This window comes from Melanaphis sacchari, unplaced genomic scaffold, assembly GCF_002803265.2.
Source record: "Melanaphis sacchari strain LSU unplaced genomic scaffold, SCAv2.0 Contig123_pilon_pilon, whole genome shotgun sequence".
Taxonomy (NCBI): Eukaryota; Metazoa; Arthropoda; class Insecta; order Hemiptera; family Aphididae; genus Melanaphis; species Melanaphis sacchari.
The window spans coordinates 978,172-992,481 of NW_020270491.1; the positions used below are offsets into that span (position 1 = coordinate 978,172).

The 14,310-nt window shown below is 34.4% G+C and overlaps 1 protein-coding gene and 1 pseudogene across 1 annotated transcript; both read left to right on the forward strand.

Annotated features, from left to right (window-relative positions):
* LOC112590981 lies at positions 1–852 on the forward strand (annotated as a pseudogene).
* Positions 853–8,768: 7,916 nt separating this feature from the next.
* On the forward strand, positions 8,769–9,824 carry LOC112590982 (tigger transposable element-derived protein 6-like). The gene has a single exon (XM_025334600.1). The coding sequence runs from the start codon at positions 8,769–8,771 to the stop codon at positions 9,822–9,824; it is 1,056 nt and encodes a 351-aa protein (XP_025190385.1).
* The last annotated feature ends 4,486 nt before the right edge of the window (positions 9,825–14,310 follow it).

The following is a 14,310-nucleotide window of genomic DNA, read 5'->3' on the forward strand; positions in this document are numbered from 1 at the left end:
ATGGCATCTGGGGGTGAAATGATCGAGAGGTCGGTACCACCCCAGATGTCGATACCATGGAAAAAAAAAAAAAGGTACAACTATCAAGGCTTTATACTCCAAGATGATCTATATTACTTGTATAGCACACGAATTACATAGATTGGCAGAAAATATTCGTAGTCATATTTTAGAGTTGATAAATTAGTAGCAAAAGGAAAGCAAGTATTATTAAAAGCACCTTCGCGTGTTTTATTTTTTAAGACAGAAGCTCCCGGAGTCCCTCTTCCTCTCGAACTTGTACTTACACGTTGGGGTTCTTGAATTGAAGCTACTTCTTATTACTGCCAATATTTTAAGCAAGTACGAGATGTTAATCAACATTTTGATTCTAACGGTGCTGTATCTATAAAAAAAATCTCAAGCCCTTCTAAATGAAATTTCAATGGAACCAAATTTAACTTTTATACATTAAAATTATGGATTTTTTACCATCAACCATAACTAAATTAGAATCACAAGGAGTATCATTAACTGATTCAGTAACAACAGTAATGTTCACGAAAAATAAATTGGACAAAGTTGCGGGTGACGTTGGAATGAAAGTAAAAACAAAATTTAACCAAGTTTTAGAAAAAAAATAAGGGTTTGCAATAATATTAATTTTAAAAATTTTGAAAGGAGAAAGTTCATCGATGGATGGTTTACCAGAAGACCTAACGGGAAATGATTTAACATTTTATAAATATGCACCAGTAACATCAACAGACGTCGAAAGAAGTTTTTCAAGATACAAAACCATACTGGCTGACAATCGGCGATCATTCGACGTAGAAAATATTAAAAAAAAACATTAGTTGTGCAATGCAATAATTTATCAGGTAAGAAAAAATTTATTTTAAAACTATTTTTGTATTAATATATTTTATATTTATTTTAAGGATAAATCCAAAATTCGAGGTTGAAGAAAACCATACTAACAATCGGCGATCATTCGATGTAGAAAATATTTAAAATAAAATTAATTGTGCAATGCAATGATTTTTATATTTCTTTTATACCTAATTTTTTTATTTTACTAAATTATAATTTAATTTTGTTGTACATATTATCTTGTATATTTAATTAATTTGAATACATATTTTCAATTTTTTATGTGCATATTTTTCCAATTTTACCTCCTATAATTTCTCTGCTCTAGTTATAATAATTAAATAAGTATAAAATATGTTATTATTTGTTTAGGTGCATTGCTTTTAGATGAAATAGCCTTATCTTCAGCTGTTTTTTTCAGCAAATCGACATTGAAAGTGGATGGACTCGTTGATCTTGGTTTATACACTCCTGTAAAACAATTAAATCAAATGGGTGATCATGCACTAGTATTTATGTTTCAACCTTTTCGAGGCCCATGAATGCAATTAATAGGAGCTTTTCTGAGTAAAGGAGCAAGCCGAAATTTTACGAAAACTGGTTATAAAGGCTAGTCTTTTATTAGAAAAATCTGGTCTATATGTCCATATAGTTGTAACTGATGGTGGATCAAGGAATCGTGGAATGTGAAAATTATTCGGAATTGACGAGGATAATGTAGAGTGTGAATATCCTATTGACCAGATAATACGTCTTTGGTTTGCCTCGGATTTTCCTCATTTAATAAAACCTACGTGGTCTCGTGTGTTAAAACAAAAAATTTTAATGGTGAAATTTATTTGTTTGTGATTTGTAAATTTACTAAAACCTAGTTTTTATTTAGACACCAGACGGTACTGTTGATTTTAAATATTGGAAATTGTTGGTCAAATTTGATGAAAAAAATCATATTAAACTGTGCTACAAAATAAATAAAAATCATATATACCCTCGTCAATTTTAAAAAATTAATGTAAAAATGGCAATGACTGTAAGACTGACGTTTTCAACTTTAAAAAATATTTTAATACGTTTTATTAATATTTAGTTTTTTAGTGGCACAGTGGCGAATGTTTTGAATGAATTGCACAAACGAGGGCTAGAAGATTTTAAAGAATGTATTACTACTATTAAATTTATTAGGGAAAATTAATATGTTAATTGATATAATGAACTCTAGAACTGCAAATAGTCCTATAACATCTGAGAAAGAATCGCATAGGCAAAAAAGTTGTAATTGTATCAAGTTATATGGTTACCAGCTAACTTATAATTTTACTAACTATAGGTAGTACAAGAATATTTGGAATATTTATACAATTGGAAACTAATTAAGACAAATCCCGATGATTTTTTGTCAATTCAAACATACAAGGGGCTTGTTGTCACATTAAAAGGTACACTTGAACTTGTTCAATATATGTGCGATGAAGTTGGTTATAAATATCTTATGACAAGACGAATCAACCAAGATGCACAAGAGGTAAAACTATCAATATTTTTACAATATTTATTTAAAAGATAAATAAACATTAAATATCATACCTATTTCAGCATCTCTTTGGAAACTTGCGTAATGCATGTGGATCAAATCAGCATCCTGATCTACTTCATTTTGTTCAAGTATTTAGGTTGTTGTCGTCTTACTCATTACTTAAACTTCCAAGAGGTAGTAATGTTTTTGTTGGAGAAATATTAAATTCTCTTATACAAATAAAATCTATTACAGAACCAATTGAAAAATTAAAATTTGAAAATAAATTGGATAAACTATTAGATTCTGGAGATTTTAATGAATTAACTGATCACACATATTTTAAACAACCATGTGTTGATAATAATACGACAAATAATTTTATTAATTCTTTTGCACTTACCTATTTTGTAGGATATGTTGTCAGACAGGCACGGACATTTTCAATTACAAAATCTTATGAAGAGTGTTTTAAAACATTAATCAAATGTGAAGATTTTGTAGATCATGACTCCTTTACCTTACAAAGAAGTCGAGGCAATTTATTTATACTATCAGATATTTTACTTAACTTAATATATACTTATGAATAGGCAATTGTTAAAATACTGGAAAAAGATAATTTTCAACAACTTATTTTATTTGAGGGTAAAACATTTTTTTTAAACTATAAATGTTAATAAATGTCTATTTACAGGCAATTTCCTTAATAATTTGCATGATATTAATCAGTACATTTGTTATTCAGTTTTAGATGAAATTATGAGTCGTAGCTATACAAAAGTTGGCAGTGATGAACATAAATTTCAACTTTTCAAATATATTATGAAATTTTACTTGACAACAAGAATGATTTCTGCATGCAAACAAAAACCATCGAAGAAAACACCATAGCCACCCAAGAAAACTCATTGAAAGCGACGTTCCGATAAAGGAACCACAGTTCGTGATAATGAATCAGGCTAATGAAAAATTGACGAAAATTTGGGCTAACCACCCGGACATAAAGTTGGGCAAATCGAATTGGAACAAAATGTCTCAGACAAAAATAGAGATCTCGCCGAAATGAGTTATTTTTCCGAGGAAAATTTCGTGGACGGTGTTTAAGGGGATGCAGAACAAGATAAGTTAACACAGAAGTTGTTAATCTGTCCGGTCACAACCGAAGATTTTCCCGAAGAGTTTATTCTTTATTCCTTATTCACGAGAAAACTGCAAGAGGAGAGACTCAGATGCAGACTCGAAGTTTGAGTTGCGACAACGCTTTTCGGATCTGCAGACCGAAGAGGTTGAGTTTTCAGCCATTGCAGTGGTGTCAACAGATAAAATAAAGGTATCAAATATTCTGATATCAGCCATAGAACTAGAGTTTGCACTCAGGGCAGTAGTAGCGTTATTGGAACCTAGTGGCAAGGACGTACTTCAAACCATGGGTGGTAAAGAAGTTTGGCAAAAGTTTTATTGAAAAACCAGAGATTGTCCCAAAGGCGAATGGTCAAATCCGGGAAATTAGGGAGTTCTCCGAATTTCAGGTCAGGATAGGGGATTTGGAAATAAGTTTCAGGGCCGCAGTGTTAGACGATCTGATTAGGGATGTCTTCTTGGGCCATGACTTATTCGTGGAGCAACAAGTTGCTTGGGACCATAATGGTTACATAATACACCTGGGAAAAGAAAGACGTGTTTTCGTGAATTGGAGAAATCCAGTAACTCCGATTATCGTAGGAGTGGACTTAACTACCGCAAGTTTACCGGAAGGTTAGTGCGACATGCACGTTTAAGAGGTCTTATGCCAATATCCGGAGGTTTTCTCCAGAGAGGTAGACAGAACTCGGGTGATGGAGCACCAGATCCAACTCAAGGATCCAAATCCGATGGCTCTAAACGCCTACGGGTACCCCCAAGAGAAAAATTAGTTGATTGTCGGAATAATGCGAGACATGGAGAAACAAGGTTTTGTCGAACCTAGTTTATCCTTATGGGCGGCACCGGTGGTACTTGAGAAGAAAAAGGATGGATCTCGCAGGTTCTGTGTAGACTATAGCCATCTTGACTTGCAGACGGAGTTGAACGCTCATCCAATGCCAGACCTACATGACACGACTCAAGGCATTGGTGGAGCGAAGATTTACAGCACCATGGACTTGAAATCAAGATACTGGCAGGTGGGTTTCCCCTCGTAGACACGTTCACTACACATATAGGACCCCAAGAGGATTATTTCAGTTTAAAGTAATAACTTTTGGACTTAAGAACGCCCCCGCCACTTCTGTCGCTTGGTAAAAGTACGGTCTGTAAGGCGCGAGACATGTCGTCAATATTTGTTTTAATGGAAATCGTATAATCTGGTTTGCAAGACACGACACGTCGCGGCGTGCCAACTTTTGATCGCCACAGCCGACGACACTACTGCTGCAAGAGCAGTATACAAGCGACACAACACGACGACACGATGTCAAAAATAGTATTTTCGCCATCTGAAGATAAAAATTTGATCCAAGAGGTGCAAAAGAATCCTATATTATATAATATAGAAGAAGCGGATTATAGAAATATTATAACAAAAGATAAGATATGGAAAGAGATTTCGATCAAAATTGATAAATCTGGTAAATAAAATAAAATAATATAATATAACTAATAACTTTACCAAAAGTTAAGTATAACAAAAAAATATAAAAATTCCGAAATGTATTTTAGTAATTTTGTAGTAGACGACACTAAAAAGCGATGGAAAAATATAAGAGATTCATACGCACGAAATAAAAGAAAACTTGGAACTGGATCATCGGCATCAAACAAAAGAAAAATGGTACTTGGTACCGCATCTTAGTTTTTTAGACCAAGTTCAATATGATAGAGAGTAAGTATATAAAAATGAATGTTAAATGTTATATCATTATTATAAAAATAGGTGAGAAAGTACTAAGTAGGTATCGCTCTGCTGTACAGTAGGTTACAAGAGGGTCACTGTAATGGATGGTATTAAATTTGAATTCAATGATATAAGAGGTATATAACTGTTGCATAATATTTTTGAAAAAACTTCTTAATTTGCTTTTTATGGAGTAATGCAATGTTCTTAACTCTATTCGCGTACTTTAATTAAAAATAATATTGCATATAATTATTGTTTTCGTATTATACTATTCCACTATCCACTAATTATTGTGGTATATATGCTAGTCTCAATAGCAGCGGGCACCGGTGTCAGCCGGGGTCCGCTCGCCGAGGCGGAATTTGACCGTGGTGATACTCGGCGGTGGCAAACAGGGCTGGACGACCCGGCCGCGGTGGTCTAGGCTGCCGCGCCGGGCGCCGACCCGGGACGCATATGGCGTCTAGGCGAACCTGCTCCCACGTGACCTCTCGCGGGTTGCGAGTGCGCAACTCGCGATTTGCGCAGTTGGGGAGTTACCCGGCGATGTGTCCAAGGGGCACGGCGTCGGGTCTTTCTCTTCAACAGTGCCGGCCTATCGCGCTACCGCAGTCCTCGAGGAGACCGGACTTGTCCGGCCCCCGCCGGGGAGTGTCGTACCGTCGCGGGAAACCGGCGCCCTGGTCCCCCACGGGACACGACTCGTGGGGTACTTGTGCGCGACCGTAGCCGCGCCACCACACTAGCGGGGGGTCGTCGCGGAGGGCACGGGAGGAACCGGAGCCCAAGGGGACCCGGGGGTCTGAGGACCCCCGTCGCCCGAAAGAGGGCGGAGACGAGCTGGCGGATTAAATCGGCGTGACGAGAGCACGACCGAGGACAGCCCTGGACTTAACAACCTGGGGACCGATAAAAACGACTCCCCGAGAGGGAGTCGGGCCACAAAAGCATTAGACCGGGGTCTGGACTTAAGTGACTGGACCCGGGGGTCCTCCCAGAGAAGGACGAGAACTGGATCTGACCTTCGTTGGTTGGCCCAGGCGTGGGCAACTCGCTGACACGACTGCTCGGCCCGGGACCGCTGCTCGCAGCCTAGAAGGCGCTCACGGGAAAAATACCGGGGGACCACCTTCGGGGGTCTCCCCGGGCGACCCTACCTGTTAGGGGGGGTCAGGGAACCACCTATGAGATTAAAATCTTGGAGGAGGGACATGAAGTTCCGAATTTGGACAAAGTCCTACACTCCGCGGGAAAGGTATATGAGCCTAGACTCGTCGCCTTTCAGGCAGAGGCACCAGATACTTTTCGAGAAAAGTATCGGGCATCGTCAGATAAGGACAGTTTAAGGCCGTCCACCAGTCTCAGAAGAGGAGTTTTTACGCCCCTCGCCTTAAACATGGGTTTTCAAATGACTTCCAGTTTGGTTTCAAGATGTATCAAATCTCTCTACTGACCACTGGTAAGGCCGCGGAACTATCCAACCCGCTACTTAATATGGTTTAAGCAACCGCCAGGTGGTATACTCCCACCGGCAGAGTGGCTGTGTTCCCAGGAGAATACTCACCGTTAACCTTCGCCTGATCAGCATGCGATCATTAACCACTTTCGTCATTTACATGACTGCCACTACGAATCCGATCCCAGACGTCCATACCAGGTTTCCCCGATGCTTGGTTCCAGACGTCGTTCCCGTAGTACTTATTCCTAATTTAAATTAGGCGTCTAAAGTGCGACGTTTCGGCCAGAGGTCCATCATTGCCTTAAGCTAGGACATTATGCCTCCCTACTATTTAATTTTATAGGTACACGAGGGCTAGTGGTTGACCCATGACGCCGCGCTCGCGGGTCACACGGTGGTCGTGACCCCTCATTTTATTTTTAAATAGAGTGAGTACTCTATTCCCCACGCTCCGCCTAGCGTCTACAGGTCCGAAGACCGTGCATCAACCACGCGCCCCAAGCGCACCTAATGTGAACACGTAGGTCACTGGTAAGAAGAACAAACAGAACTTGCCCCAAGGAGTAGTTTCCGCTGTCTCTCCTACCATCGCACCAAACAACTCTGCACTTCGCATCCCAGATGCCTACTCAATCCAATAGGACGAACCACGGTCGCCAGAAGTGGCCGACATCACCCCGTAGGATTTATTCACACCATTTCCTGTCGCCGCACCTTCGCTACCTCCACGCGTCCCAGACGCCCTCAGCTCTTGCGAGCGTGAGTCTACACCTCATCTGCTGAGAGACCCACTACATGACCGCGAACGGCCGACGCCTCTGTCATGAACCCACGAAATACATCTGGCCATTTAGCTGGGTTATTGAAGTCAAAATCATAAAATTCATCATTTATATTCATTAATTTTAAATTATCTTCTTTATCATTTATTATTTCTACATTTTCTACTTCTTCACTATCACTCTTTTTTTGTTCTTCAAAAACATTTTCAGTAGTGATTAATGAAGGAACAACAAACTTATCTAAAGCACCATGTTGTTTTTTAATATAGTTTTCAATCTTTAATTTTTTTTCTCTTTTTTGTGAACCTGATTCATATTTTCGATATTTATCTCTTTGCCGACTACTCATTTTAAAACTATACTCAATCTAAAATAAAAATCAATAATTTTGGTAAGTGGTAACAGAAAAAATATTTTCATAAAATAAATAATAATATTTAACGTATTAATAATGATGAGAATATTATATCGATGGTGTAAACTGTAGAAGTAAAATAACTTTAACGCCATACTCGTATTTTATAAAATTGAGTAATTAAAACAAATAGCATTAAATATATAATATATTATATATATATTATTCTACATGATATAAAAAATTTCATTACTTATCGATTATTTTTCAAAAAATTTAAACTTAGCGAGGTATGAAATGTATTATTAATTATCATTATCATTAATAATAATAAAATATTTTATTTATTTATTATTAAAATATTATTTACATCGACAACATACAATGTTTAGTTGTTTGCAATTATTATTAATTAGTGTATTACTAATTTATAATTTTTCATAATCTTAATAGTTAATAAACATTGTTTAATTCACCATTCTAATATCATTATTTTAACATAAACGTCTACACGATTATTATAATTTTAAATACCACAAGTACAACATAACTAATATCTAAGATAAAATTACCTTAAGTTGCAAAAAAATATAAATATATACTTATTTTATATATATATATATATATATATATATGCAAAATTTACTTATTTACTAATAATTATTAATTCATAAGAAATTACATACCTTTATAATACGTTTTTATAAAGTACCTAATATGCCAAGATCGTGAACTAGTGAATGTCTAATTGCTATTTCAAATAAACACTAACATATTTTGGTTTAATCTGTAAACTGTAATTCAATAGGCATAAAATACTTTTCCGATATCGATAACAATTCGGCAATCGTCAATTAAATATAATTTATTATTAAAAAAGTACAGAAAAAATTTCTAGTACCTATGGACTTATTGAATATAACTATAATATGACTTATTATATAGAAGACATTGAATGTGAAGCATTACAAAATGAGTCTCTAAGTCAAAAAAAGAAAAAGTGTAGAAAGGATGATACTGTTGAACGTGCGTTGAAAGAATGGTTCGTAAAAGTCAGAGATAAAGATGCTCACGTGTCAGATCCTTTGCTTCGCCAAAAACCTGAAGAATTGGCAGAAAAAATGGGGAAGGTTAACTTCAAAGCGACAGAAAGGTGGTTCCATCGGTGGAAAAAAAGAGAAAACATTTCTTTCCAAAAAGCGCACGGAGAACAAGGTGACGCAGATTATATGGGTGCAAATTTTTGGTTAGAAAATGAATGGCCTTCACTTATCTCCGAATTTTCACCCTCTGATGTGTTTAATGCTGATGAGACTGGCCTGTACTTTAGAGCACTTCCTGAAAATACTTATGTTTTTAAAAATGAAAAAGCAAAGGGAACAAAATCTTGTAAAGAACGAATGACGCTTTTATGTTGTGCCAGTATGACGGGAGAAAAAAAAGAAACTGCTCATTGTCGGAAGAGTAAGCAACCTCGTTGTTTCAAAGGAGTTAAAGCCTTACCTGTTGATTATACAGCAAATAAAAATGCATGGATGACTCGAGAAATTTTTAGTCAGTGGTTGATCAAATGGGATAATGAACTAGACAGAAAAATTGTAATTTTTGTAGACAACTGCACGGTTCACAATGTAAGTTTAAACTTGAAAAAAATAAAACTGGTTTTTTTACCGGCTAATACCACATTACTTATTCAGCTTTGTGATCAAGGAATTATTCGTACGCTTAAAGCTTACTATAGATTAAAAATGAGAAAAAGAGTAATCACTCTAATTGATGAAATGTCTGAATGTGAATCAACTTCGACTTTAAAAGCTAATGACCTTTCTAAGAAAATTAACGTTCTTGAGGCCTTACACTTAGCTAATGAAGCGTGGAATAATATTAGTGATGTGAGTATTCGAAATTGTTTTCGTCACGAAGGCTTCATCAAAACTGAGGAAGAGGAAGAAGAAGAAGATGACCAAAGTAAAGACCTCACGTGACAAAATAAATGAGAATTGGATGGATATAGATCATGATCTTCAAACTTCTGAAGAGTATTCTGAGGACCAAATTTGTCAGTCTATTATAAATGAAGTCACCAACATCAACGAAGAGGAAAATGATAAAAGTGCTGAAGAAGAGTTCGTAGTTAAACCACCATCAAATAGAGGTTCTGGAGGCTTTAGACGTGTTAAGGAGAGCTGTTCATCACCGTGGTACTAATTCCAATGTACAATATGAGTATGAGCAGTATATTTCCGAAATATTGGAACAAAATAAAAAACAAACTGAAATTACAATTTTTTTTTCAAAAAAAATAAATATGTACATATATACACACATAATATTAATTATACCTGTAAAAGCAAAATATGTATGTAATAAAATGAAATTAATAAATAATTAAAAAATTTTTTCCACTTCGTCAATAAAATTCATTTGGTTATAAGACTCACTTTATGTTGGTCCTAAAGTAAGTCTTAATTCTTATAAGCGGCGTTTACTGTATAAATATAATATTTTCTGGTCGACGTCGGCGGCACGACACTAGACATGCATAATATATACACGGAATATCGCAGATACATTATAATAAAATAATATATTGATTATACCAACACCCCGATGAAAACACTCCAAATTATAAACGTACTAACGCGATTTCGCAAGGTCGCGTCAAGACACAAGCGCACGAGACGGACACGACTCCGACAGTCACATAATGACCACGCCACGAGCTCAAAGGCTGACGGAGACGAACTGATTCTAAAAACATGACGGGTGAGCGTGGTGGTAACAAAGTCGTGGTTATAGATAACGGTGGTCGCCAAAAAGTTCATCGCACACTCGATTACGCAGACCAGTTCGGGACAGTAGAAGGCGGCGGCGTGAACAGCCACTGTACGTGGGTTGGTGAGGTACGACGACCTCGACATCAGCGGTCTCGACGGAGTCGCAACTGATACTGAGGTCAACGACGCCTCGAGAAAAGTAATAGGACTCAAGCACGACACTAGAATTTTTTTCAGGAGGGGCAGAGCGGGGAAAATATTTTATTTACACAGGCTAAGATTTTTTTCAAAACATATTTTATTAAAATTGTAGTAGATTTTTCCCTTATTAGATAATACTAATAGGTTAATCCACCGTAAAAAGACTGAAGATGTTATTTGTTCAAACTTCAATAATTAAATTATTAAAATTTATACTAGGTAAATTAAATTTATTTAGTAGCGACAAATATATTAAATAAACTAAATATTGATATTTTACACAATATCTGTTTATGCACCAAACAGTAAATGATTAAAAATCTTAAAACGTTAAAATAGTTAACAAAAATGTATAAAATTGCATCAATACCAGTAGGAATAATATTTTTTTAAATAAAAATTTGTGATTACCTACCTAATAATATTATTTAACTAGTAAATTTCAAGTTTTTAGTTTAATACATTTTTTAATTGGTATTTGCATAGTATATTATGTGTTAAAGAATCTACTTTGTATTTTTTGTTGAATTTTGGAGGTTAAAATATTTAATGGATATATATTAAAATGTAGATACTTAGAGAAATCCTTTCTTTTTATTAATTATTAAGTAACTTCTTACACAATATTAGTGTACTAATCAAACATATTAAAAATAATAAATAAACTAAAAATATTTTTACTTGTATACAACAAACATTAAATTAAATTAATAATATTCTTCGGTTTTTGTGTATAAAATATTAATATTATTAAATCGGTTTTAATAACAGCAAAAACTTAAAACATATCTTCGAAAATACGAAAGTATTTACATAATATTACTAATTTTTAAAAAGTATATTTCATAAATTCTCTGATGTTTTATGATTTTATTATATCGTACATATTTTTTAGTAGGGGGGCTGACGAAGGGGCTGAATTGTTTTCTGGGTGGGCTAGAGCCCCACCTTGCCCTCCCCCCCTTGGCGCCGTGCCTGAGTCAGGACTACCGCCCACAAACAAATAAGTCAGAATTAAAAGCATCAGACCAGCTCCAAACAGCACGAAAAGAGCAACTGCCTCCATAAGGAGCACCGACGCCGCAACAACACTTAAGGGAGGCCGCGTACAAATAGGGCCAATCTGGGCTAGAGTACGTCCGCCCACCAAAACAACAAGATACTTCAGATGTCTTGGCTACGGACACACGAGGTTTAAATGCACTGGGATCGACCAATCGGAGACTTGCAGTAACCTAAGCTTAATAACACATTCAATATTCATTGAATCATCTTGAAACCTATACCGGCTATACCAAAAGATTCATCTCGTCCTTCTGCTTAAAGATAAATTAACAACAAGTTCACATTACTTTTTCCAAAGTATTTTAACAAGAGAAAACCAATATTCATGTGTAATATACTACCGAATGTACATTTACAAAATTGAAAGCTTGATTACATGCTCAATATTCACTGGATAATCTTGAAGTATAAACCAAAAGATTCGTCTCATTCATCTTACTCTAGCGAAGTATACGTAAATTTCCATTTGGTTTATTTTACAACTTTTTAAAATGAAAAAACCATGTTATCATAGAGCCAAAATTCTCTTATCAATACTTACTGAATTTATTCATTTATCAGATTATTACGGTATGAAATATTTTATTTTATAATTGCATTCTATTAAGCAAAACGACAATGATTATTGTGTTAATTATTCTTTCTGGGAATAGTGCAAACTAAAATCCGTTTTTATAGTATTTCAAACTGTATTCGTAGTTGTTGTATCAAAAATTAGTTGTTCCTATATAGTTTGAATACTTTGTGTAATTTCTGCTCTACTAGGTGTAAAAGTGAGGTAATAGTCAATGCTTTTTAAATGAATTCACTTAAATTTATGTTTTACTCGTTGGTACAATGAATACGATTTTTTGTAATTTCGTAAATGTTGATATCTACTTACTCAGGTGTACAATTAATTCAGTCGTTACCCACCGGCTACCGTTATCATTAATGATTCTATTTTAGTTAAAACTTGAAAATCTGCAATTTCTTAACATCTTTTTAATAAATAATTTTTTTTTTTTGGCTTAACAAAAGCATCAAATACATTTTAAACGTTTAATATAAATTTTATTCAATAAACGTGGATTCGTAGTGTAAGAATTAATATTGAAACGAGATAGGTAAGTTATGAACAAATTAAAAGGTAAGTATATTATATTGATTTCTTTTGTTTGAGGTATGTGATATTTTAATTATAAAATAAAATACTTGATGGTTGAAGTCTATTGTTTTCAAATAGTTAAAAAGTGTTAATAATAGAAATATTTCACAGACTATGTTGAACGATAATAGGTTATGTTTTATTTGATGATATATAATCTGCTCTTATGTTAAAGTTGACAACCTAAAAAAGTACTCCATTAAGAGCAAATTTGGTATCCTATACGTCTGTGAGCTGTATGTAATTGACATCAAACTTCATATTACGTATGCTCGTTCCTATTCAATGAAGAGAATGAAGATGTTCATTGACTATAGCAGCTAATAATAAAACGTAAAAATCAAGATTATTGAAAATATTCATCGTATATTTTGTTTTATAAAACAACATTTGCATGTTGCTAAAATTTTTTTTTATTTCATGGATCGTTGAAGCTATACATATGGATGAAGGATAAAAATATTTTGAATGCAGAATATTGTATAAGATATTCAAAAATATATCTGGAATAACCAACTACTTCAATCTATTTGAAATTGTTTTATAAGTATTAAATTTTTTCATCATTAAGTTATCAATTATCAATAAAGTGTTTGAACATTAAATCAATTTTTCGTGCTTCATATATGGCTGATATGTGAGTGTAAAAAACAGATTGTTGAATAACTCACTCAATATTCATTGGATCATCTTGAAACCATCACCAAAATACTTGTCATCATTTCTTACAATAGGATTGTCTATTTAATGTTCATATGATGTATTTTTCAGTATTTAAACTTTAAATCATATTTTAGTGCTACGTATATGGGTCATATATTATGAGTGTAAAACACTGAATTTTGAATAACACACTCAATATTCATTGGATTTCTTGAAACCATCACAAAATGCTTGTCATCAATTCTTACAATAGGACTATTAACATTTAATATTTCTGTATTTTGTAATTTTCAGTGTTTGTTTAAATCATATTTACATGCTATATATGGCTGATATATCTGATGTAAAAACAGAATTTTGAATAACTTTCTCAATATTTAGTGGATCATCATGAAACAGCACCAATACTGTCATCATTTCTTTACTAGTTGTACTGTAGTGTTCTATGTATGTATTTTTGTGTCTTGAACTTTAAATCATTTTCGTCTTCTATAGTATATGAGTTAATGTAGCCTTAGGTGTAAAACAGGATTTTAAATAACACACTCAATATTTATTGGATCACATCTTTGAAACCATCACCAAAATACTTGTCATCGCCAACTTATTACATGGCAC

Coding starts and splice junctions, on each gene's coding strand:
- LOC112590982 (XM_025334600.1), top strand. CDS start 8,769: ATGACTTATTATATAGAAGACATTGAATGTGAAGCATTACAAAATGAG.